The 27357-nt window shown below is 41.4% G+C and overlaps 1 protein-coding gene across 1 annotated transcript; it reads right to left on the bottom strand.

Moving 5' to 3' along the window:
* Positions 1-10957: 10957 nt before the first annotated feature.
* On the bottom strand, positions 10958-14765 carry CRYAA (crystallin alpha A). Its single transcript, XM_044442374.1, has 3 exons — positions 14577-14765; positions 12909-13031; positions 10958-11167 (listed from the first exon to the last, which is right to left on the bottom strand). Exons 1-3 carry the CDS (start codon positions 14763-14765, stop codon positions 10958-10960), a joined length of 522 nt encoding a protein of 173 aa, XP_044298309.1.
* Positions 14766-27357: the final 12592 nt, after the last annotated feature.

The raw sequence follows: 27357 nt of genomic DNA on the forward strand, positions 1-27357 counted from the left end.
CAAATAGGGTAAGCTGTCATGGGACTGGGGAGGTAGAACCTCCAAAATTAAGTGGAGGCAGCTTTTGTGAGCATAGCCTTTCCCAGAGGGAAAGCATGACTTCAGCACCGTTTTACACAATGGAGTTTTGTTACAGTAATTTGCAGCTACATACAGAGAAAACCAAGATCTTGTTGGCTTGAATCACGAGTGCTTTGTGTGGATTGATTTGGGTGGTTAGGGTTGGCTTGCAGGGCAGTTTGAAGGCCTGATATTAGTCCATGGGAAATAAGTGCCTAACTCAACGCCATGAGTCAAGAGGGCTTTAGCAATTTCTTCCTAGCAGGGTTCATTCTTGGAGCAGAAGGTACTTCTGTGTAATTAAAGCAAATGAGAGTGGATGAGTCAGACCTGCAACCTTTAGGAGTCTGGCTGGAGTGGTCGTCCATTATGAAGTTTTAAAAATAATCTCAGGGGCCCTCATGTGCCTATTGATGAACTCACCAAGAGACCAACAAAATGCATCTTCACTGAAGTTCTCCAAACTGCAATCTACCGTTTACTTTGTTTTGTTTTTCTTACTATCACTACAATGTGTTCCCCAGTAACTTGGAAAGCTATTTAAAAACAAAACTAATCTGGGAAAAAGTATGTTAGATTTGCAATACAAAGTGTGTGTATCTTTTAGTAAAAGTAGCTGAATGAATGACTTAAGGGGGGGTCATCATTTGTAAACCAAGACTTAAGAAAGGACTTTTCACTAGGAGTGGTTCTCAAAAATGCCTGTACCTATTATAAACCTGTGTTGAAAGTAACTAGTCTGTGATCTGTTCAATAAGAGCTACACCCATGCTGTCCTGCCCTGATAGTAGTGACTAGGTACGGATATTTTATAGTAACATCTACAAAACAGATGTGAGTAGAAGGCCAACAATTTCATATTATAATAACCACTAGCTGTGGCCTGAATAATGAAGTGTGGGAATGTACAACAAGTACGCTTGCCAAGAATGGAGTTCTACATTTATGTTCCATTATTACCAATTCAGATCACTAATCATTTCATGTTTACACCAAATCTTCGTTCCATGTTAAAGATACACACAAATTGAGCTGGAATCTTTGCACGTATTTCACTGACTTCAAAAGTGACACTCAAAAGGTGCTTTTAAAAACAAAATGATTTATTGTTGCACTCTAGAAGGTTTGTTATGACTTTTGTGTTTTAAATAAAATGCTACTCTTCCTCGGAAATCAGGTTCATGCTATGTCACCTCCCTAACAGGCCATACACAACCTGAAAGTTGGGGCAGGGGGAAAAGTAAATGGGGGAAAGTTCATCTGCTTTCAGGCCTGTTAAAGACAATTGTTAACTGCTTTTTAATTATCTGTTTGTAAAAAAAAAGATCAGGTGAGGCAGAGAAAACCTGAGGGTGCCAGGCCCCTATCCTACCCCTACCTCTGGACCCACTACCCACAGAGGAGAATACTCTGTTGAAGAGTTAAATTTTATGCAAAACACATAATATGCATATAAGGCATAATATTTTCTGGAGTTTTTAAAAGAATCCTTTTTAGCATCTTTTAAGGTCTGCACCACTTGGTGTGTTGGTTTTGCACAGTGGTGGTACTTTCCTTCATTTTTCCATTTGACTCACATAATACATCAACTTTACAAAAGGTTGAACCAGCTTGTTCTGGGAATCCTTTCTCTTTCTAGAAAATGGAGAGCAGTGAAGCAGGCGAATGTTCAGTCTGGGGCGACTGGTAACTGGCTTCCTGACATGCTAGACAGCAGCTGCGCTGGCAAGCCATAAGTCATTTCTAATGAAGCTCTCTGATCTTGTTGGAATTGACATGCATCGGCTGGCTGGAAAATCCAAGTATTTAACTTTGGGGAAGGCACCTGATCTAAGAAGGGAATGCATGTCTTTGTGGTTTTTTTCTTATATTAGGAGGAGGAAAATTCAGTGGAAGGAAGATTGTCATGTCTTTGGTTTCTTGAGTTGCTTGGATTGTTTAAATTCCACCTTTTCTTCCTCCCCCATGACTTCAATGTTAAAAGCCCTGTTATGTTTCATGTGAGGAAGAAGCTTACTACTACTTTAGTGCACTATAATCTATTGATCCTTCATGGGGTAGTTTATCTGGGGGCCGCAAGCCACCCTGACAGTCCATGGCTTGTACCGGAGGTTGCATAATGCATGATGGATTACTGCGTTGTCTGAAGCTGGGAGACCAGTTCCGTCATGGATTACAGGGGTTAGCTACATTTAGATTTAGAGTCGTAATGTAGAAGGATTAGCTACTGACTTTGTTTCAACTGGGGAGGGGGAGATACTAGCCTTTATGACTGTAATTTCCCACACCCCAATCCCAAAAAGTGTGCCACTTTTTCATTGGTTGAGAATTCAGGAGGTTAGAATTCATGCAACTTTGGAATACTAAATTTAGAAAGCCTAAAGAAATCTGCAGTCTAGCATGTCTGTGGAAATGGGAAGAGATCAAAACAACCCACTTCAATGTAGTCCAGTCTTTCAAGCCTTGATATTCAGATTTCATTGAGGGTCTCATGAATATTTCAGGCCCCTTAGGATTTTTTCACACATGAGACTAAGAGTACTTTTCATAGTTCCTGTCATTCAAATGTCAAATCTACATTCACTGGAATATAAATTAAATTTATAATCTCTTTTTAACCTGCTCAGGGCCCAAACAGGGGTATTCAGATTGGCATCAACTGTGTATCATTAAGCCACATTTCCCTAATGGCCAGTATTCTAATTTTGCTGGTTTCTCTGGTCATTAACTTTGGCAATTCTCTTTGGCTGGTGCAATGGGTGGAGGTGGTGCTGGTGTGCTCATCCTTGTAGCCATCCCCCACACCACACACACACAAACACACATTCCTTAAACTAGGTGGAGGAATCTTATGGCCTTTCAGATGTTTTGGCCAAATCATCTGAAAGGCCACAAGTTGTGCACCCATTTTAAACACACAACCGTAATACCTGGATCAAGATTTAGTTTTTCTGCTCACAGATAATGCAGTTCAAGGACAGCAAAAGTCTTCAGAGATAAGTGCTCCATCTCTAATCTTTTAATTTTGGTCATTTATGTTCTGTGCAATTTGAATGTCACCAGAAATCTAGATTTTAGATATTGCAAGCTTAGATGTTTCAAGCGATCACTTATGAGTTAGGCAGAATGCTACTAGAACAACTGGTACAATCCAGATGCAAAGTCCAGTTAACATATAACTTGGTTCTCTGGGGGAACTTGGGTGATTGCCAGAATAACGGTGTCTAACCAGTACATTTGCCAGTTTAAGGTGGGCACTGTCCAGAAGTTTTACCGGAGAACTTGTTGACCCCACACCCCTCTTGTAGATGTGGGTAATCATTACTGTAAGAACAGTGAAAGCACAAATCCAGGAGCACAGTTTGGTACTCATGAAGGAAAGTGCTTTTCTTCATGTACTCCATTAAATAACCAGTTCCTGCCTCAAGCAGCCAAGTTCAAACATACTGCAGTGAGGCCCTCCTCTGGAAGGTGAGCTTATTTTCAGCCACAGCTTTTGGCCAAAGGAGGTGCTGTGTGTGCCAGGCTCACTCAAATGGTCAGGGGGTGCTGCCTTTCACATTCCTTTTTGCTCCTTTATCCGCAGGAGTGTGGGTCATGCCATTGGTGGGATGGGTGGGTCAGCAGCAGCTCGGCCCTGCTCAAGGTGCACATGCAGAACTGCTCTTTCCTCTGCAGGGAAAACAAAAACAAACACCACACCACTTTGTCATTTGTGAAGAACAAAGGCAGGAAATGTCCAAAGCACCAGCAGAACACCGGAACGGGGCGGGGGGGGGGGCGCACTGGGGAGAGGTGGCATAAAAGTCCTTGTTTGGACGAGGCAGGGTTCTGAAAGAAGGAAAGGAAGACGTTTGGCTACCATATATGGTGCTATCAAAATGGCCCAGAGAATTAGCTTTCCCTGTTAGCTACTTGCAAAGAAAACCCCCACAATTCCTGAACAATGCATCCATAACATGCTTTTTAAAAAGATCCTAGTACAAAATCTATTTATTGCTTTACAGGTGATCAGAATTGTTCAGAAGCATTTAACTTCCTCCGGAATTGCAAGATTTTGAAATGCAATATAACCACTCATCCCTGTACTCTGAACCATCAAATTAAAAAGAAGTTTAAAATCTCCAAGCACTCTGATATCTTTACAGAGAACACATACAATTAGGGAAGTAATAATGCCCACATGAGGACCTCCTAGGATTTAAAATGCAAGGGTGCCTGTTAAGATGAAGGGCTATTTTATTTTGAGCTGCATGGAAGAGGTTCTTTTGTACAGGGAGATTTCTGCCCTCAAGTGAACAAAGCGAGTATCGCAAGCTTCAATTTAACATCTAGATGTTGGTTTTTTAAATGGTAATCATCATTTTAATACAGCTATGGAGAGAGTTTAATTAATGCATATAATTTTTCATATTTTAAACCAAGCTTTGCTTTGAAGCTCAGTCTTAGAAGAACATGTGTGTTTCCTATGTATGTGTCTACTCAGTTTGGGAAAATGCTTTGAAAAGAAGAAATGAGAAAGGGTTGTCAGTTCCTTTTGCTGCTTACCACCGTCTAGTAAGCTTCCAAGGGAGGCACTAGGCTGGCATGGGAAGTCTATGCCATCCCGTTAGTGTGGGTTCCAGAACCCTACTGCAAGTCTGGATTACTGCAATTGAAACAATCCTGGCAAAATAATACCCCTCATGTCTTCATGAACTGGAGATAGGAAATGAAAGATGTCACTGCCTAGTATTCTGGAGCTTGTTACATGCTATTCATATGCTTTGGGGGAAGCAGTGTGTCCATAGTGTTCTAGGTTTCAGGTTTCAATCATTCATTTGCCCATATGGGGTTGGCATGAATTGGATGACCTTAGCAATCCACAGCAAGCTGGTGGTGTCTAGTTCTAGTTCTAGCACACTAAAGCTCAGCCCAGGCAAATTCTGGGTACAGTTGATCAGGGAGTTGGTATCCCACTGTTTTGTACAGGTTTGTACTGTTTGAGCAGCCTTGCCTTCCCTAGCCTGGTGTCCTTGAAATATGTTGGTAATTGCTATTCTCGGGATCCCCCTGCCAGGTTGGTGAAGGCTACCTCAAAGGACCGATAAATACTTAGTGTGATTAGTGTAAAGCATTCTATATGGCACTGCCTTTGAGGATTGTCTGAGAAATTCATTTGGTCCAAGATACTGAGACAGATTCCATACAGGGGTGTACCGAGCTCATGTTAACCCCCGTTATCTATTTTAAATGTTTATATATAGTTCACAGAAATCATTTTTGGATGGAGGTGCTACTGACAAGTTATTTAAATAAGCAAATATGTGATGTGACACCTTCCACTTTGCCATTCTTGAACCTCCTTGCAGGAACTACCAAAGCAATTTGGTATTTGCTTTGCAGTTCTCCTTCATCGGAATTACAGGAAAGGCTGCCCTCTTGTGGATAGTAGTTTGCAAATGAGTCCCTTCACTTTACAGGGCAAGCCACCTCAGGATAGTCTTCATCATTTCAGTCCCACGTGTTAAATCTAAAAGATGGGCAAAGACATACAGGACTGGAAGTGATTGGGAGAACACCGAGTCCAGTTCTCATCCAGACTAGGATCCTTCCTCATCTATACTGTTCACTTGACCTTCATTCACTGTTTTGTTTCTAGAAATTGAATAAAAATCTGCTTCCAGAAATGGTTCTGTTCTGCCTCTTGAGTACTGTGTGTATATATAAAGATACTGAAACAACCCATGACAACACGGTTGGATCAACTAAGGGCCCATTTTGACTTCCATCCCAGTGCCATTCATTGAAAAAATGTCAAACTGGTAGCAGAGGGCAACCTCTATTTAAAAGGTGAGTGTCCACCAGATACTAAGCCGGGGGTTAGGGTACCCACAGGCACCAATGTATATCTTGGTGCATCCTAGAAAGGCTGTTAATAAACAGGTTTTAATTTACTTACATTTATTTTACACTTTCGTAACCATCACAATAGCTACATGGCTCTCTGGATGGCTTACACAATTAAAATCATCAGCAAAACTTTTTAAAAAAGACATAACTGTTTCCATAATAAAACATCAACACCATTCCAACAGCAGGAGCATCAACCACACTGATATCATACATTAACAGATAGGACAACATCTTAAAAATAACAATTGAAATATTAAAATTCATCAATTTAAAATTAAAATAAAGTTAAAGTTAAAACTATCAACAATTAAAATACTCTGAGAATAAAGAAAAAGTTTTAGCCTGGTGCCGAAGTGTACACAAAGAAAGCACCTGGCGCACAACTTTGGGGAGCTGGTTCCACAGATAGGGCATCATAACTGAAAAGGCCCTACACTGACTAGCACCTTCCTAGTTTCCTGTAAAGGCAGCTCTCAGAGCAGGACGTCCAATGATGATCTTAGGGTCTGGGTAGGCTTATATGGATGGAGATGTTTTTTCAGATATTCAGGTCCTAAACTGTTTTCTTTACTAGCTTTAGACTGAAAGAATTTGTTCAGTGCATTAAGTCTCAGATCCTGCCTCTGCCTAGTACTCAGTCTCTGGAGCTGGTTACTTGCCCTTTGTGACTTATAATGCCTTCAGAGCAAGCATTTTCTGGTGGTGCCCAGGACAATTTCCCGAATTGCCACAGGGCACCAAAAAGGTAGCCTACTCCCATACGAAGCTCTTGGAGTATATGGTGAGAACTTTGTGACATTTTAATCGATGACATTATTAATTGCACTTATATCCTATCCATCCTACCACCTCGTTTCTTCCTTCTCCTCCCTGCTCTTCTTCTTACCAACCCTGACAAGTAGGTAAGGTTGACAGAGTGAATGACTCACTGTGCTTTATGGCTGAGTGGAGCGTTGAACCTTCTTAGAGCTCATCCCAACTCTCTAAACCTTCTTTCCCACATGTTCTTGATGTACAGTGTCCATCCATCCCTGATCATTCTCCATGCTGGGGATGATGAACGCTGCGTTGAGCAATGCAACACAACTATAACACAACAATGGCTATCTGGTTGTTCCTGATGTCCTTAGAAAGAAAAGTTGGGCCTCATGGACGAGTCTGCTAGGCTACGAAGTCCAGCCTACTCCTGCTCCTGTTTCCTTGCATTGGACTTGTGGTAGACCAGGACAAGACAATTTGGTGCTCTCCAGAGCTACAACTATGAACTACGACTCCCATAATTCCTGGCCTCTGGCTGTGCTAGCTAGGAATGATGGGGATTGCAGTCTTACACATCTAGAGGACACCAGATGGGGGAAGACTAGTTGATTTGTATGGTTCTTTAACCATAACACAAGTCCACTGAAGCAGAGCTTAATGTGGTAGATGGGCTTTGAGCACTTGTCTTGTGACCAGCTATAACATGCTCTTTTAAAATGTTTAAAATCACCAAGAAGATAGTTTTTTGATGTATATATTATCTGAATAATGTGAGTTCTGATGGGTTTCTGTAACCACTGAAACATACCTTTCATGGCACCAGGAGCAGCCATTTCAGCAGCTGATGGAGGTGAGAAGGAGAAGCAGGGGTCATTTCATCAGCCCAGCTGAGAGACTTGTTTTCTCTTCCCAGTTCCCTTTTCCCTTTTCCCTGCATATCATGCATTCATGATTGTAAGCCTATGAGGCAGGCAGTGTTCTCTTTTATTGATTTTTTTGAATCAGGAAACTTTGGGACCGAAGAGTAGGATAAAAACACAGTAAATGAATAATAAACTTGGATTTAAAAGAGCCATTGTGCTACCATGGAAGTGTTAACCAAACTTCCCTTCATGAAACCCACATGCCTGTGGCAGTGCAGCATTTATATTTGCAAAGAGACAAGGAGCAATTGTGAAAATACGGTTTCTGCTTGCCTTTTTCTGTACATACAGTGATGCTGTTTTGCCACCTCAGGTTGCCTGCTCCCATTTCATCGTGTACTGAAGCAACTGAAATGGCAGGTGGATCTTACTTCAACACTGGTGACAGGCAGCAGTGTCCATTGGATCTGAGAACAGCAGCCGCGTTTAGGGAGAGACAAGACAGGCAATGTGGCACACAGCCCTGGCCTCCAACATTTGCTCTCCCCTCCAGCTAGAGCCTGCTCACTGCCCAAAGAAATACTGCAATCCGGTAACAGTCAGGTGCCTCGTGTGAGAATATACACACCCACATACGCACCCACAAAGCCCACTGGAGTGCGTGACTTGGGCTGATTGCGTCTCTGCCTGCTAGTTTGGTCAGGGACCATTTCCAGTAGCTCGGCTGTGATGCACTGGGAGTAGGAGACTAGGGGCAAGACAGCCAGCAGGTTCACACCAACCACAAGTAAGGATTGGCCCTGTTGTGGGAGCCGAGAACAGCCTGGGAGCTGAGGGGGAACGGCCAGGAGAAGCTGCCGGTGGGGCTTACCAGCATGGTCTCACTCTACCTCATTGCAGGAATGGCCCTGGAGCACACGAAGCAACTTGGAAACTATGGCTCAGAACTTTCCAGAAGCAAAGGCTCGTAGTTACTGGACAGAACAGCATTTGCCAGAAGATGGAAAGTAAGTATTTGTGCCACTCTCAGTATATAACTGAGACTCTGTAATAACACACACAATACACAATCTATTATGCTATATTTACAAAGTTTAGCCTCACAAGTGAGATATTCTTATTCCTGGGTCACTCCTTTACATAGAAAAGCAGAATTTAATTCTATGTATTTTGTAAAAGTTTATGTTTTTCTGTGTCAAGAGATTATGTGTGTAAAGTTAAGTCATTTGCATTTCATTCAAGATGTTATTTTAAAGTGACTTGAATATAATTATGAGGTTTTTTTCCCAATCCAACAGCAGATGTAAAAATCCGATGTAATTTTTGTTTTAAATACTACCTTAAAAGCATGCCAGTTTTATCTACTGTATCAAATTAGATGCCATAAAGTACTTCATGTCAAAGCCATTTCCACAGCTGTTATAATCTCTGCATTACAATCTTTGCTTTTGACTCTTAATGGCTGCATTGCAGAATTGGTGTGTGAAGGTGCCTGTCTTTAGAAGTCAAAACATTATCTGACCTGTCTGAACCAAGGCGCATTAGAGGAAAGTCATGTCTACAGATTTCCGACAGCAGATCTTCCCACAATCATACAATTTGCTTGAAGCAGATCATAGTTAAAAGATTCCTAAACAAGAGAGGCATGCTTAGTGGCAATGTGAATTAGGGAGACTTTTTGTGACTGTGTAATAATTATATTTTTTCTGAAATCTTGTCTTTACACCCATACAGTTCTGTTTCAACATGAACCTTTCATAGGGCTATAAGCAACACGTATTCCAATATACTACATTTGTATTGAGTCATATTTGGCACTAAGTCTTGATTTTTGTTACCCCAGATTTTGAAACATCAAGAAGTTATTAAATATAACTATTTTATTTCATATCATACTGGTGCATGCTGCCTTTCTTTTTGGTACATTAACTAGGAGGAAATTTAAATATTTTTTCTGTTTTACAGCTTACAACTACCTTTCTTGATAGCTTCACAGTAGCTTTCCTTCAGGTAGGAGGCATCATGTGCCCTGCTTTAGACAGTCTTCTATTAGAAGGCGTCCTCCAAATGAAGGACTGCCCAGTCCAAGCCCAATTCAAAGTAGGGAGAGCAGGAAAGGGCCTTGACATGGCCCATCAAGAGCTGGCACCTGGACTGAGCAGCCACATGGATCATCTGGCTAGAAAGATAATACTAGCTATATTGTGTTTCTATGTAAACTCTTGTAATATTTTTTTTAAATTTGCATCAATACATGGAAATGAGTTCATGCTAGCATTATGCAGATGTGTCCTCTTTCATTCTTTTTTGGAGAAACTCTTTCTGTTTTTCGATTATATGCAACAGGTCACCCTGCTGAAAAGTGAAATTGTATTTTGTGTTGCTATGAAAGCAAAGAAATTAAAGATCTGATGCCATGCTTTTTTGCTTTTATACAATAAGTGGATACTCTAGGGAGGTGGTGTGTACATTTCCTCCTTAGCTGCAGAGCAGCACGCCTCTTGGATGGACCGAGCTGATAAAGAATCAATGACACAAGTTGCTTGTTTCACATTTTTCTTTATTGACTGCCACTGATTGAGTTCTCAGATTGTGTGCCAGATATCAGTAAAATAGGTGGAGCTATGTTAGAATTACAGCAAGATTAAGGAAGATGATGTGATACACGCAGGCCTGGAAGAGAGCTTGATAGGGGTTTGAAGCCTCAGCACTGTGATGGACCCCCAAAGGATCTGCAAAGACAGTGGAGAGATGTGCTTGTCCTTGCATCAGTTGTCACTAGGAAAAGATGACACTCAAGTGGATACTGTAAATGGATATACTTTTTTAAAGGCTTGCTGAAAAAAGGTTGCAACCCCCCAAACACTTTTTTTGTTGTTCCTCCTCCTTTTGCTTTAGAGAGTGTGTGGCGCCCTCATTAGAAGTGCCACTCACTCCTTCCAGAGTAATCAGCTTTAGCTCTCACTTGCTTCTGCCTCTTCATTACTTTTGGAATAGTACGTGTCTGTACTGTTGCTTTTGGCTGCACCAAACTTAACATTATGCATTGAAAGTTAACACTGTCTGGCAAGCCGACCCCATGTTTGGAGTATGGCAGATGTTAGCAGATCTAGCACAGCGCCTAGACCACTTCAGCAAGTATGTCAGCTCTGCAGCACGTTTCATGTTTCGTGTCATCCTGACATCACATGTATTTGGTAGGCTTAAGCTTCAAAGTCCTCCAGCTGCTCGGCCATCCTCTCTTTACATCCAAGAGAAAAATTAGAACAAAACAAAAAAAGAGAAACCCTTCTAGATATTCACTGATATCTATGTAATGGCTCTGGGAATGAGGCCTGCAAGCATTGACAGCCTGGATTCTTCAGCAGCAGTGATTCAGCCTAAGAAGGAGGAGCCGAGGTTGGCTTCTCTTCACGGGATACAGGGATGGGTCTCTCACTGTGGCTGGGATCTGTGTTGGATTGGACCTTGGGAGCAGAGAAGGTCAGCATGCCATCAGCAGACAAAGAGCAGGTGATGGCCGACTGGTCCACATTGGAAGGGAGGCGGTACCGTCGGTGGAATTCACGGGAAATGTACCCATGGTCATCCTGAGATGAGACAAAAGAAACCAATGGCATTGAAGAGTAAGGTATATGTTTGTGTACCTTAGGCCTAATTATCAAGCCCGTGCAGCAGAACCACAGAACTGGAAATGGTCAACATGTATCTGGTCTTCTCACATTAATTTATGTGAGGGCTACTTTTAACAAATCCGCCAACTGATGCTGTTTTTTTTTTCTTTAAAAACATTAGATTCCAAAACCTTTTCAGATAATTACAAGAGTACATTAGGACACTTTCCTAAACTTGAACTTAAATTTGCCTTTCAACATTTGAATTCAGTCCTTTTTGTCCTATCTTTATTGGACACGGTCAGCAATTGCTCCAGTACTTCTTTCTGATGGAAATTGAATAGCCTCAATCAAATTATCGTGAACATTTCTCTTAGTCTAAACTTATCACTGTTTGCAGTAGTACATTCAGTGACAGCCCAATGTAATTTGCTGCTCAAAGTGGATGGAGGTTAATGCTCCCGCTTACAATCATGAATATACTTTTAAAAGTCTGAGAGCTTGACTGAGATGTGAACTTCTGCCTGTACCCATTCTTTGTCCCTCTCATAGTGCCACCTGAAGAGGGTTGCTTCAATGTGCTGCATTGCCCTGGATAAGTCTGGCATTACGTTGGTTCCATTAAGGACAGTAAGATGCCAGAGTTAAGGCCTGATCAATGTAAGCAACAGAATAAGGCGGCCATGGGATGGCAGAATTCTGAGGTGGTAAAATGGAATGCATAATTTAACGTTGCATGCTGGATCCCATTTCTGAATACTCATCCACAAAACAAACAAACAAACACCCATGCAAGTAGAAAACTAGCAGAACAAAATTTTTCCTGCTGATACTGTAGTTCTTTGTGTTTTTTTAATTTACTTATGCACATATATTGATTGTGACTTAGTGCCTTGCATCATTGAACGATGAAGTCCAAATCCACAGATGCCATTACCTTGAATGGAGATGAACCAACAATACTGGCATTTTTCTGTCTAAGCCTGCATAGAACTACACTCTACATCTACAAGTCTCTTCCTACCATTCCAGCTTTCTCTCCGTCACCATGCAGGTTTTGCATAACTCCCAGCCTGATTAAGAGTTTTGAACAATCTGAATGATTCTTCACAATTTTGTGAAATGTTGATTGGGCTACAAAAGGTATTAGTCTATCACGGATTTTCGATTAAGCCCCCATTCCCTATGGGCCAACACAACATCTTGCATTTTCTTAGCATTTCAGACTAGATTATTTCTGCACTCAAACATCATGATCCAGTGGTGCTCATTATCATCCGAATGCAAGGGAATAAATGCTGAGAGAAAAGTTATTTTTCAAAAACGGAAGCATACAGTTGGAAAGGTTGGAAATGTCACATAGTCCAACTTTCTGCTCAATGGATCATCTGCAATGCAGATGCAACTACAGTATCCCTGACATATGGTCACCCTCTATTTATATGCCCCTACTCACACCTCCACAGTCTGTTTCACTGTTAAACAGCTCTAGCCTTCAGGAAGCTTCTCCTTAGGTTTAGTTAAAATTGACTTCCTTGCAACTTCCACCCACTAGTACCAGCCCTGACCATAATGGTACCATTACAGTCCCACATTTTGATCTCTCCTGGAGCAGGCACTTAATAAACACCTTGCAAAGTGGCCATTATTGATACTAGGGGAATGATTTTGTTTGTTTGTTTCAATAATTTGCACTTTCTTTGTCCCTCCTCCTCACCTGTCTCTCATTGTGTTTGCCATGGATTTCCACAAAGTCTTCAATGACCTTCACACTCACATCCTCGGGTGAAAAATGTTTTACATCCAAAAAGATTGTAAACTTGTCCCGGTCGGATCTCACCTGAAATAAAAATGAAGAAAAACATTAAAATTGAAACTGTTGCCAATACTAGGTAATAATTAAAAGAACTGAGTTGTTCTTAAGTCATATTGATTACTTCCTCTGTGATTATGTTCGCTGAAAAATGATTTGCAATGGCTAAATTATCAAAGCTTTTTCTACAAAAGCCTTTGGAATGTAATTGTAAAAAACTCAATTTTTTATTTGAAAAGCGAGACAGAATTTTATTTAAAGCTTTTATATACTGTCCTTCACTAAAAAGTCCCAGAATGGTAGTGCAATGAGATAAAAGTACAGCTTCAATTTTAAATCTTCAGTCCCCAAACAAATTCAGCTATAGTTTGCAGACAAGGTTTTTATATTTGATTGTGCAGTCATTGACATTATTTTGCATGTGCGTATGAGAGAGAGAGAGAGAGAGACCAACTTCTTCCATTTGTAACCTTCCCCCCCCCCTTTTTTTTTTTTACAATTTCTTCTGTTTGCTTTCTCTCTCTCACTTTCCACAACAATTTGTGAAAGAGGAAAGACAAAACGGCAGCAGGATACCTTTCCAATGGTAGTATTAGGAACTGTGCCTCTGGAAACATCCAAAATATACTGGTATAAACCAGACTGGTGTAAACCAGCACACCTACTTCAGTGGATGAAAACTGGTTTAAGTCTAAGAATTACATATTGAGAAGTATAGAGCTGGATGCCAACTAAATATCCTATATATGTACTTGACTAAAAGAAGTTTGCAATACACCCTACCGTCTTCATTTCACACAATATTAACAGCCATTCAGCTTCACTCCAGCACTTACTTGTTTTGTGCATAGATTTTTTCCCCTTTGTGCCTAGCAACCTGCAGTCTAATTAGAATAACAAGCAGCTGTCACAACTTTCTTTCATAACTTTAAAAGAACATATAGACACAGCAGTTGAGTTTCATGGCTGATTTTTAAATGTCATCATGATTTTTGTCTCTTGGCTTCTTGCTAGATTGCTGAACCACACTTGAAAAAAATTGCAGAATACCAAACCAAACTAAGCAGGATGTTATTTCAAATCAAACTATTCTAAGCACATGGTTGAGGAGGATCGCTTTGTCTTTATTAGATAGTCCGAGGACTATTCTTCCTGATAAACTACCAATTAGTACATTTTTAAAAATTAAAAGGTAGAAAAATGCTAAACTTTGAATATGAATTTAATTCAAAGTGAACATTTTAAAGAACCTCTCCTGATTTGACTGACACAGATTTTCTGCCTTCTAAGACTGTGACAGGCACACTACATCAAATGTTTAGCAAATGTTTCACAGAGTTAGAAACAAATCCAACATGCTTATTCTGCTCCTTTTTCTTAAAAATGCAAAACTACATTTTACCTTCATTTAAGTATAACAAGATCTGCTTGGCAATATTCTTTTGGAATATCTAAACTATCTACGCCATTCAATTTAGGGCAGATCAGATTGATTTGATCATGGTTTGTTACTGTTGTCACAAAGACATTTTAAAGGAGCTTGATAAACATATTCAGTAATAGGAATCTTACCTCAGAAACACCTGACTCCAGAATAGTGCGGAAAAGCGATTGTCTGTAGTATGGGCTGATGGTGGAGGAAAACAAAGGCAGGAGATCATATTCAAAAAGGCCTTCTCCAAAAAACTGGTCAAACAAACGGCTTGGAATTAGAGGTCCAAGAGCACGTTTGAACCAGGGGTGCTGAATGGTAATATCCATGGTCCCTGTTGCTGCAGGCTTGATGGTAGAGAGCAGGCAGTGCAGTCACTTGGTGACAGGGAGGTCTTTGCTGGGCTGCACAGTGGTGCTGCAGGAAACCTCCCTCTATATATACCACTTCCACAGAATGAAAGCATTAGTGGGATTTCTCTGGAAAGACATGATCTCATGAGGAAGGCCAATCTGATCAGCAGAAATTGTAGGGGCTGACCCGAGAATGACAGTCTGGTTAGACTCAGTGCCAGAGACCTCGGGACAGTGGCTGGCTGAGCTGCAGCATTCCTTCGAAACAGCAGGGCGTTGCTGCCCAGCTGCAAGAAACACCACCTCACCTGGGCAAACTCCAGCGGCCCTGCAAACATGGGACCCCAGGGTTCTAGAACCCCAGTTGCAAAGCAGGCATAGAACCCCAGGGTATCTTAAAGATGAACACATCTGTGGACGCTCTTCCCTTGAATCTTAAGTGGGCAGTTCCTGCCAGAGTATTTCTTTTTCCTTTAAGAGGAGAAAGGAATTTTGATGGTTTTTACACATAGGAAAGTAATTCCAGGAGACCATTCTCACTGACATTAATGTGGAACTGTTCTAAAGATTGAAATCTCCTAAATGTCCTTTTTTTACCCTGTACATTTGTTTCAGCCATCGCCTAAACCAAAAAAATTTGGAGGGGGATACATTCCACTGAAGCAATTTTTTTTACATAGGACAATTACTGTATTGTTTTATTTCAGGTTGAAAGTGATTGAAAGAAAGCATGTTATGCTGGGAAGTTTGGTTTGGTGTGGTGTATAAAAGGATATTTTAAAACAAGATATTATGAAAAGTTTCTTTGAAAGTGGGCTGATCCTGCTACTATATCAAGACCCTATGACTGTATTTATTCAAAAATGATGGCAATAAAATAATGTAAACACATTATTGAAAAACAAAACCTTACAGTAAAATCATGGGAGGTATTCCATTCCTGTGTAGGGGCTAGAAAATATGATCTTGTACAATCAAGGCTGCATGCAGTGACTGAAACAATACCTGTTGTTGTTCAACCAGACCTTTGCACAACAGTATAGCTGCCCTCCTTTGGCATCCCTGGGCAGTCCCTGCCACCTTGATGCAGGATGTACAGGTGTTTATGTGCAGGACACATTCCATTCTTTGCTGCCCTGCTTACCACACTAACATTTTAGTGTAAGTCCATGCAGAGCTGAAGTAGATCGAGCAAACATTTGACAACTATCTACGCTAGAGTCAGTGCAAGCAGAACACAATCCTACATTCAAATAACACTTCACCATTTTATACATTGGCAAATCTGCCCCGTCCACCTCCAAACACATACTTATGGGATACATGTACCAATGAAAATTCCTGAACATCATCAGGAAGGTCATTAATTGCCCATCTGTCAATTTGGAGTCTTTAGTCTGCCTGCCTGCATTTTAGGCAACAATTGTGCCAGTGTGGTGTAGTGGTTAAGAGCATGGGACTGGGATTCAGACGATCTGGAGCCATGGAGCCAACTGGGTGACTTTGGGCCAGTCACAGACTCTCAGCCCAACCTACCTCACAGGGTTGTTGTTGTGGGGATAGGAGGGAGGAGGAGCTATAAGTTGCCTTGAGCCCTTTGTAGGACAAAGGCAGGATATAAATCACAATATAAATAAATAAATTGTGGAATAAGGGCAGGATCATCAGGCTCCCCAGGGAAAACAGTGACAGTGTTGCCAAATGCGGAAGGGTAGCTCTTTTTTACACATCCAGATTTAGCTGTGATGATGAGAAGCTAGAATGTAAATGTCCCCTTAAGGCAGGGATAGGCAACTGGTAGCCCTCCAGATGTTTTAGACTACAAGCTGCCATCACTATGGACAATCATGAAGGATGGTGATCATTTTAGCTGAAATCACCAGGAGGAACACAAGTTGTCTATAGCTGCCTTGGTGGGGTACAAAAATGCATACAGACAGAAATCCTGTGCCATCCCTTAGATACAGCCGTCATGATAACTGGTAAGGCCCTGCCTTGCATCATTCTCAGCTGTTCCCTTACTAGCCTTGCTTATTCCCTTCTTCATCGCAGAGACAGGAAACATGTGGACATCCAAATGGAATTGGAGTGCAACTCTTCACATTCCTAATGTTTGGCTGAGTTGTAGTCCAAACCATTTCTGGAAGGTCACATGTTCTTCACACCTGCTCCAGCATAAAGAGAAATATGCAAAGGGAGATGAAGTCAGCTTTTAAAAGTGCCTGCAAAAAAAGTTATTCCCTCTCTCCTGGAGCTACCTGCAGCCCCACCTCAATTCCAGAAACGTTTCTGGAAAGTAGAATAGTGTGCCGGAGAAGGAGAGAATTGCCAAAACTTGTTCAGGAGAACCCCCAGCCTTCCAGAAATGTTTGGGGTGTATGTGGTTATAGGACAAGAAGCATTTTATGCTAATATATCTTAGGATCCAAGCTGTGGTTTTCAGCTGCACTTACAAGAACCAGCTTTAGCTGGACAGGGATATTTAGAACCTGTTATCTTTGGTAGGGAATCAATCTAGAGGAACTCATCTTGATTGCTCTCAGTAAGAAGAGCTAATCCCACAGCATGAAAGTCCAAAGCACAGAGAAGGCCAAAAAAAAGAGTGACATAAATCTAATGAAGGGACCCCTTCCTTTTCCTGCCCCTCTTTCTGGCCAAGCTTAACATTCAGATTGTACTTGGGGCAGAGATCTGTAGTTCTTGATTACATTATCCAGTTAAGACAAGGAGGGCAAAAAGTACATGGATAATCTCTGGGCAATTTGCAAGGATTTCCAATTCCAATTATGAGAGTAATAACAAAAAGATTTTACTTGCTAAATTAGGGTTCTAAAATGAAGAAAGCTTGGGGCTAAGCAGCAGTGGACTGTGAGCTCAGTTCAGTTCCAGTTCTTTAATCCTAAGTGGATGTTTTTTTCATCTGCCTCTCATTGCTAGATCTTAGGATTCTAGTAAATATTAGGTAGGTCCAACAAGTCTGCCCACCTGCAGTATAAAGCACTGGTCAGGTTTACAAATCATGAGAAGCCATGGTGATTTTTTTACACTTGTTGGTCTGTTGTGACATCTGGACCCAGTCATCAAATTTCTGTGTGGTGCCTTTAGTTTCCCAAAACCAGAGAGAATGAATTGACTGTTCTTATGTTTCCATGCTTCATCATGGTTCCTCCATTCGTCCGGACCTCGAATCTTCATTTTCCAATTTTTGTATGAAGACACCATGAAATCCCATGGGAAGAGTAGCTGCTCAGCCACTTGTTCTGTACTACCCGCAACTCCCAAGCAAAACACACGTCATTACCTGCTTTAGTTCTATAGGCCAAGTGGTGTGTCCACTTTCCTGTTTACTTTCTGAAATGGGGAGAAAGGGGCTAAATGCATGGTGAGAGAAAGGGGGAATCATGGCAAAAATGTTTATTATGATTTAATTAAAAAAACCCATGGAGTGGCTAGGAAGCATTGCACAGATGCAAGTACCCCTGGAAGGGGGGAAAAGGGGAGAACCCACCTCAAAAGCTCAGCAGACCAATTAGCCACAAGATCCACAGGAAGCAATACTGTAAAGAAATAGATTTCACTCCTAAGGGCTGATAGGATACATAGTGAGAGAGAGAAGTTGGAACGAGGAGCATGGAACCATCCAAATGTCTGTCAGTAAATTCAGGCAAAAATTTGTACCATGGAAACCACATGGGGTGTTTGCAATGACAGTGAAGCTAGCTGCTGTGCATTCTGCCGATTCTAGATAATTAATCAGTTGCTAACATATGAACAAGGCATTGTCCATTTAAGCTGGGGTCCTTCAGTCACAGAGACATAAACCTTTTGTAATTAAACCCAATTCTAAATTGATTGGTCACAATATAAACTGTGGGGTCAAGTGAGGAATTGTTGAATGTTAAGCACAGAGTCAATGTGAAGTTTTCCATCCTCTATTGTAGGTTGTCTGTCCCTGCTGTTTTCAAGAGAAACTACCTGAATGCTAATCCTGTTTGGATTTTTAGCCTTTTGCATCATACAGTGTTGCCTTCCTGTATAGTGTTCCTCCATACCTGAAATTGTTATGATTGATTTTATTGCACCACTTGTGCCCTTAGTTTAGAACAGCTTTTCCATTTAAGCTTTGAGTTGGGAAAGCTAAATATCAGCTCTCTTGATACAAAGGCCCAGATATTTATTTTATCAAAAGAATTTATATAACATCAACAGTCTGCCTGGGTGCAGCCAAAGGGGCTTAAAAAGTGACTAGCAATCCCATTTTTCCACCTCAGAGCCCATGTCCCAAACACTGAATAAATCCCATCAGTGCTTGGGGTGTATAATATCATTGTTGTCAAATCAATGGTGAATGTACGTGGTGTTAATCCCTGGCACGTATTCAACCAAGCTCAGCAGGTTTCAGCAGCACAATATGCTCCATGTCTTCATCAATGGATTTAAATGGTGAATGAGATGGTCAACACCTCCAGCCCAGGACTTCAGGACAGTGAGACTAGGAGAGAGCAAGAACATGCAGGAACTGTTAATGATGGGGGGGTTGTCCCTCTGCCCTGAAACTAAGTCATAGAGGGCCCAAGTCCATCTCCACACACACACACACACACACACACACACACACACACACACACACATTCTGTTGAGTTAATCACTTGGTGGCATTTCCATCATTGAAATGGGGAATTGAAATGTGCTTACTTTGGCTGGATCATTGGTTGGGTTTGCATGATCGTTGGGAAATGAAGCCATGGTGGCTCCTTTCCCCTACCCATGTGCCATGTGATTTGCCTTATCACCTTAAGGTAAGTGCTTTGCTATGTTGGCCAAACACAGAGGGGTGCACAGTGAGGGTGGCTTGGAAGCCATCCCAGAATTCTACAACAAACTATAGGTTCTGGGTTGGGTTTGAAGCAGCTCCCCAACATGCACCTTGTGAGTTTGGACAACAGGGCAAGTTGCACCAGGGCATTCATTTATAGTGTTTCTGTACCATCATTCATTAAAAATCTTATGATGGTTTACAATTTAAAACAAACAATCAAATAGTAAAACAATTAAAAACTCCTTCGGCCAGTACGTGATCATCAAAATAACAATAAAAACTGGGTAGAAAAAAGGCTTTGGCCTGGCACTGGAACGAATAAAGTGTCAGTGCCAGGCACACCTTTCTGGGGAGCGAGTTCCATAATTGGGGTACTATAGTGGAAAAGGCCCTTCTCACCCCTTTCACGGAGGCTCTTGGTGAAGGACCTCCACAGATGAGCTTAAAGTCCAGGCAGGCATGTTCATATGGAAGGAGAGCTTCCCTTAGATAATTAGGTAAATACTGTGGCACTCGCCTGCCATACACGGGGATGGGGAATTGAAGCCCTCATGGCTTCTTCTCCTGATGATCATGAGAACTCAGCCAGTACCTTCTAGTAACCATAGCCAACTATGGTTAACCAAAAAACAAAACAAAACAGAAAAGGAAAGGAAAAGCCTTGCAAGATCTTGGCTTTCCAGAGCAAAGTGGCACCCAGCCTCCTTTAATGGTTTGGTGGATTAAGATGTACAAGTTTGGCAATACTTGGTAATTGGAAGGATGGGGAAAGAAAGCCTGTCAGGGAGCTTTGAATGAGAAAGAGGACATGATGGGACATGTGTAACTCAACATGATCAGGTTTCTTGAAACAACAACAAGAACACACATAGTGGACAGAAGACATTGTATGTGCTGCTTTAACAGCGACCCACCTTAAATAGAGAGCATGTGAATATTCTTTAAAATGGCAACAAGGGGACTGCTTGGCACTTAGAAGTTTCTAACTGGAGGCCAGTCATGTAGGACATAGATCTACCTGACAGTTGCATGCAAATCTGCACATTTTACAGAAGGCAAAGCCAGGCAATTACTTGCCCATCAAATTCATTCTCAATAAAATAAATTATTCAATTAATGTGCACCCCATTCTCAGTTCATTAGTTCCTCAATTACAATGTGTAATGGCTGTGAAAAAGTATGCAAAAAGTTAGAAACTATTTTAAGTAGCATTAACACCCCTGTAAAAATGGAAGTGCAAAACAGAATTTCAAAAATCTGACAGAGGAAAAGCAAGCTGAAGGGAAATCAGGGGGTTATCCCCAATTATTTTCCCAGTTCTCACCCAGATCCTACTCCAAAATTTAGCCAATTCCCCTTCAGTCAATAATCTCATTCACCAATCATTCCTTCCCCAATTAACTCAATTAAAAATAAAGTAAAAATAGATGGTGTCAAAATATTGTGTGGGGAGTGAGAGGGCTGGAGAGTTGGGCAGAGAATGTAGAATGGGTGAAAAGAAAACAGAGCAGAATGGACTAGCAAAAAAATAAAAAGTCTGACAGAGGAAAAGCAAGCTAAGGGCAAATCAGGCAGTTATCTGGGGAGGAAAAGGATGAAGCAAAGACTGACTAGTGTGGAGCAGACAGAGCAAACATTGAAAGAGAAAGGGGAGGGAAAGGTGAAGGCAACAGAAATACTCTCTCCTTCTCTGCTCCACCATTTCTGGAACTGTCTCTGTTCCGGAGTGTCCATTTCCCAGCATGATTCAGAAGGAACATTTTGAAAAGGGAAGCAAAATGAAGAGTCGAAGGGAACTGAAAGGCCCTGGAAAGCTACTCTTGTTCACCCACTCCCCTTTCCTGGAGAATCTGCCCCCAAAACAGCTCTATAGCTGCCAGAATCTGCTGTGAAAGTTGTTGCAGGGCCTTTGACACGGCTGCTTCTAAACACAGAATCATCAGGATTCACATGGCAAAACCTTCCTCCCGCCCCCGCCCCAGCCATCATCTCCACAAACTGTAGTTCAGACATTTTTTGCCAATGTGTACACAGCACAACAAAAGCAATGTGCAGTCACCAGCTCAAATCACAATACGCTCCACATCCATCCAGGCTGTCATCCCATGGATTATGAACTGAAGGGTTGGCTTGGTCCTGTGTGAAGACCATGAAACCCAGGTCTCCCAGGCCTGGCAGATTTGTAAACCCTGGCCATTTCTTTTGTCTAGACGGTATTTGTATAAGTCATCCTTTATCAGGCTCTATTTGAATATATGAAAGGTGGAGTCACAGTGGACATTAACAGAAGGCACAAGTACCGGTGATTTGCAGCTTCCATCCTGGGGCTTATTATTACTTTCCAGTGCAGGAGCTCAGGCGTCCTCTGTGCTGTAACTGAAGGACAGAACATGCATCTCCATACAGGGAGATGCATGAATTTCCATTTCTGGTGTTATCATCTATAAATACAAAACATGTAATTTAATTTGCACAATTATTATGTAAAACTACCCTGTAATTTTTTTAATTTTTAATCTAACAGCATACTTCATAAGTTATGCAATAGCTCCGTTGATATGCTCATGAAAGTACAACAAACTGTGAGAGAAGCTTCCCTGTAGCCCTGCAGATGTTGCTAGACTCCAGCTTTTATTAGCCCCAGCCTCATGGCCAATGGTCAGAGATGATGTAGCTCAACGTCATCTGAAGGGCCACAGGCTCCCCACTCCTGCACTAAGGATTGTCTAAAAGAAGGAAAAGGAATGATGCTGGAAACATACAGTAGCACAGAAAGAGAAAGAAACCTTTCTGAAGGAACAGGAAGTCAGTGCCCTAAGGCCCAGCTGGTTATGGGTTGGATATAGAAAGCAGAAGCTAGTAGAGAGAATGCTTTCTTAAGCAAAATTCCTGATACATGCAGGAAAAAAAATACAGTTCTTCCTGGAAAGGAAAGGGTTAAAGGAAGCACCATCTTTATAAAAGGCAAAACTGAATAGAATGCTCTTGTACATTTTTGGGTTTTGGATTTCTTTTGTAGCATTGAAAGGCTATTGTTCTTTCTACATGAGACATATATTGGACATATCATTCCCTGCTCACAGTTGTTTATAAATTATTTAGATGATATTGTGATGCTCCAGTTTCACTTTTATGTCTAAAAAGTACTTTCAGTGAGTTTTTTTTAAAGAAAGAAAACTATGATATTTATTGTAAAAGCAAAAGGATTTTTTCTCTTTTGTATTTGTGCTATTCTGTTATATCATAGTGCCACCTAGAGCTTAGGAAGTAGAAACCAGGAACTACATTTTGCAATAAAGCTAAAAGTAGATACTGCAGATTAAGAGGCAATTAACAGTCCTATTTAGAAAAGTTCTATGACTAGACTGCAATCACACACATACATTTTAGAACTCACCTCCTATAAGAAAGAATGGTTTCATCTGAAATATGTTCAGCAATTTTGTTTGACATTAAAATATTCTATGTGACTGCCCAGAGCTCATTTCCACTTTATTTGGGGAATTTATATTTTATTTGTATTCACGGTATTTTTATGCTTCTTTTCCACTGAGACCAAAATAAAACAATATACTACCATCAGATATGCTGAATTTCTATGCCTATCCATGATGACTTCACCTTTTTGCTTCTTTTCTAATCCTAGACCATGCCTATCTAAACTTACTTCCACTGGCTCTATAAAGTTACCACCACTCTGCCCCAGTATAATTTCTTCCCTAATTCCTTCTCTGTTCAAGATCTTTTAAATTTTTTATTCTTCAGTCTCTGTACCCAGAGCTCCTCGTTCTGCTACCTGTTGTCCTCTGCATTGATAAATTTGGTGGACCACCTGCCTGCCTTCGGCTTCACTTAGCCAGTAGTTAGCTGCTTGGACCCTGCTATTTATCCTTAAATCTGATCTACCCTTCTCTAGATCTGTGTACTCAAAACCCAACTCATTGATCTCCCCAGTACTCATGCCTTAACTGCTCCTGCATGTCAGCTTCTTTCTAAATTTCTACATCACATGACCCAACTTGTTCTTTTTCCCAGTCCTATGTCTTCTGGGCCCCTAGATCCTCTCCTGCTGCTGGACCCCACACAACTCTCTGGATGGTTGCCTCAATAAAGATTCTCTTACTTCCTACTCAGATTTGTTAAAATTAAGTATAGACTAGTGGACTAGGAGCTGGATCTATTTTCATATTGCTAGTGCATCCAGACTTAATCCATGGGACTTAAGTTAGTCTTCACTAAAGTGAAATCCCACAGATTTCAATGGGTCTTCTCTTAATAACTCTTCTGGATCTGCCCCTTGGATTCACAATAGAATTTATGGACCTGTTGTGGAATTGTGGCAAGAAGACCTCAAGTTAAAATTAAAATATGCAAGTTGTTTTGGTCTCAGCATTTTTTGCCTTTAGCGTCACCCACCACTGGATTGCAATCCCTGAAAGCTTCTCTAAAATAGAATTCAGCACTCAGGCATTAAGGGTACCATCCTGTAACAAAGGAATAAATGAATGTGCAGATTGATAGGCTAATTAATGTGAAACAGGGGAAAGCATGAGTGAGCAGAAGGACTGTCCTTTGTCTTTCAGCTACGCTGCACAAATACTGATGCCTCGCAATGCCAAATCTACTCTGCTGAAGGGGAATGATAGCTGAACATGTTTGCCTTTGCCTCAAAGCTAATATGCAGCATAGCTGAGTCGATAATGGCTTTTAACTTGCCTGTGTCAAAACACCTGCTCAATAACTCAGCCCTCTTAATCGGGCCTTCTACCATTTATAGCAATATAGTACTTCTGGTCTGAAAACAAAGCCTAATCCAATTCTCAGCCTCAGCCTTCCAGTGAAGACAGCTGCTTAGGAAAGCAATGTGTTAGAAAAAAACAAGGCAGCCTGCTGTCATTGTTGGCAGACCAATTCAAGTGCAATGGATTGTGCCTCAAAGCTTTTGTTGTTTCTGCAGAAGCTTTGAGAAGGACAACGTGTACGTGGAAGGGAAAGTATTGCTTGGAACTGCAACTGCATGAGAAGATGTGCTAGCACTGTGATGACAAGATAAAGAAATGCTGTGCTGTCATATCACATTCTCTCTACCAGACACCAGTTTTTAACTAACTAAATAGTGACTAAATAGTGACTAGTCACATTTTTCCATCTCAAGAAGTCATGAAGTCCAGTCCAGTCCAGTCCACCAGAGAGATTCCCTTTTGCCGCACCACATTTTTAATCTTTTTTTTTTAGCCAGAGAAAATTTATTAAGAATGATAAGAAAGAATAGCATCACAATGATCTAGTTCACACATAATACTAAACCGTGGTTAATTTCACCAATGACTTCTGCCCTTCCCAGGCTTGAATGCTTTGGAAAATCAGGTTATAAACAGAAGATGTTCTTTGGATACCATGTAAAATTTTTATGAATGAGGCAGGGCAATAGCACAACGAAAGTCACATCTGAAAACACCCTAAGGCTCAGATTCAAGAACAAATGAAGCCATTTCTTGCCTGTATTTTCAAAAATATTCTGCGTTCTATTCAAACCAACTCTCTGAAATGTTTAATCTTATAAATATACACAGTGGATGGAGTAATAGCCATGCAAACATAACACCAAATGAAACTTGAATTTAACCAGTTAAATTGCATTTTTTAATTTTTCTCCACAGTCACATTTCTTACGTGAGGTTACACTCATAGCAATACACATTTAACTAAGATTTGAGAAACTAGGCCACCACCACAAAATGTGTCCCATGGAAGATGTGGCTAGTTCTGTCATGGCTGTCAAGCTAGTCAAGAGGTTGGGAAACAGCAAGACTAGGGGCACTGAAGCAGAATTGGAAAGAGTTGCTTCTTGGGTTCTCCAGTCTTTGGTCCACATAGACCATTCCTCTTTCTTCCTCCACTCCCTCTACTCAGCTTCTAGTCTCAGTTATTCACTCTTTCCTAATTCCTAGCCTTGGTCTTTCTCTCCCACTCACATCTTTTCTCTTTACTTGCAGCCTCCAACCCCACTCTTTCTCTCCTTTCCCCTCTACACTTGTACTTTGCTTTCTATTCCTACCCACTGAACAACTGATCAGCAGCAAGTTCAGGAACAGAAAAGATATCCTGATATCCTGAATTTTTTCAATCTTATTTGTTAAAGGGGTAGAGTTAAGAGCTGTGTAAGTGCCATTGGAGATGCTCACTGGCATGTAAAGAACCCCCTAGAACAGGACTTAATCAGGATTGTGTTGCACAGTCACTTATTCACTTACTCCTTATTTCTTGACTCAGGAGTAACCACCTGAAACTGCAAACACCCCACCACACAATCTTTTAATAAAAACACTTAACACAAACCCATTATATCTAAGCAGTTTTAAGTTACATTCATGTCAGTAAGAAAGAATTAAGTGTGTGCTACAAAGAAATGAACAGGACATAGGGCAAAAAGTGTTCCCAAACAATTGTTCACTAAAATTCTGTGAATGCTGGGTCAGGTGGAGCACTTGTAAGGGAGAATCAGTGAAAGGAAGAACTAGGTATTCTTCTTGCACCTATTTATCCCCTGCTTTGTTAATGTGGACCCAAGACAGGCTTCCATCAAGTTTCAGAGTCTGGCTCTGTGCAACCTATTACAAACACGTGCATTTTACTAAGTTCGTCCTACCCTGCCATAAATCAGTTACAACCAATATGTTTCTTCATCTATTGTCAATGCACTAAGGGATCTATATATTCTTCAGCACCAGTTGGACTGAGTTGCCATGTGGCAAGGGATGGCAGCCAAGAATGTCCTTGAAAGCCATCTTTGGTGTGGGACAACAGAAGGCAGTGGTGGTAGTGGGCTTCTTATACAGAAGCAGACTTTGAAACTCTATTTGGCTGGCAGGCAGTATGTGTATTCTGTGAACTGCCAGGGTCTATAGTTGTGACCAATTTGGGGATTCATGTTCAGCACCATGAATAGTCCCTACAAAGCTCAAAATAAAATGGATGAGCACAACTGACATAGGAGTTCACCAGCCTCTTCTGAAAACCTAACATTGAAAAAGCTTCCAATATTCTCTACTCTAGCCCTAATTTTTCCATATACAATTTTAAAATCGTTACGCTTTTTAAAAAATTGGGCTGTTTTAAATACTACTTCCGAAGGGAAATTGCCCTCCCCAGCAAGTGGCCGTCACTTCTCCTTTCACCCAAAACCAGTGGCCTAATCGTGAAGCGATCTGCAACGGAAAATGTTCCCTTTTTCCCGCGTATTTCAAAGTTCAGTACAAGCTGCTGAAATTGTGACATTCGGAACGATATTTCTACCAGAGCCTTAACGCAACGCATCTTGAGGCTGCTTTTTAAAAACAGTGCAGAAATTTCACGGAATGAGAATAAAGGTGCTGCTGCCGCTGTTGCAAGAACTGGAGATTTTTTTCTTCCTACATAAAGGAAGCAACGCAGTCGGCAGTGGGGTACTCAGGGGTGGAAACGGCAACCCGCGGTAAGGTATTTAGAAGGACGCAAGTTCTGCTGACCACCCTGCAAGCGGCAAGGCCCCTTCGGACTCGCCCGGACATCCTTCGGGTGGGCGTGGCCCGAATGGCGGACGAGACGGAGGGAAAGAGAAGAGCTCGAGCAGGCCGAGCTGCCGCGCGGCAGACGCCACGACGTCAGCCGCATGCGCGCAGCATCCCGCTGCCACCCCACCTTTCAACACTGATTGGTCGTTGCCCATCGATCGTTGCCCGGTCATGGGGCGGCGAACGTTTCCGTCGC

This window comes from Varanus komodoensis, unplaced genomic scaffold, assembly GCF_004798865.1.
Source record: "Varanus komodoensis strain SLA01 unplaced genomic scaffold, ASM479886v1 scaffold4, whole genome shotgun sequence".
In the NCBI taxonomy this organism is placed as follows: domain Eukaryota; kingdom Metazoa; phylum Chordata; class Lepidosauria; order Squamata; family Varanidae; genus Varanus; species Varanus komodoensis.

Excerpts from the sequence above, each read along its gene's own strand:
- CRYAA (XM_044442374.1), bottom strand. The coding sequence starts at position 14,765 with ATGGATATTACCATTCAGCACCCCTGGTTCAAACGTGCTCTTGGACCT. Across the intron at positions 13,032-14,576 it reads TGGAGTCAGGTGTTTCTGAG|GTGAGATCCGACCGGGACAA; the intron begins GTAAGATTCCTA and ends TTTTTATTTCAG. Across the intron at positions 11,168-12,908 it reads GCAAACACAATGAGAGACAG|GATGACCATGGGTACATTTC; the intron begins GTGAGGAGGAGG and ends GTCTCATCTCAG.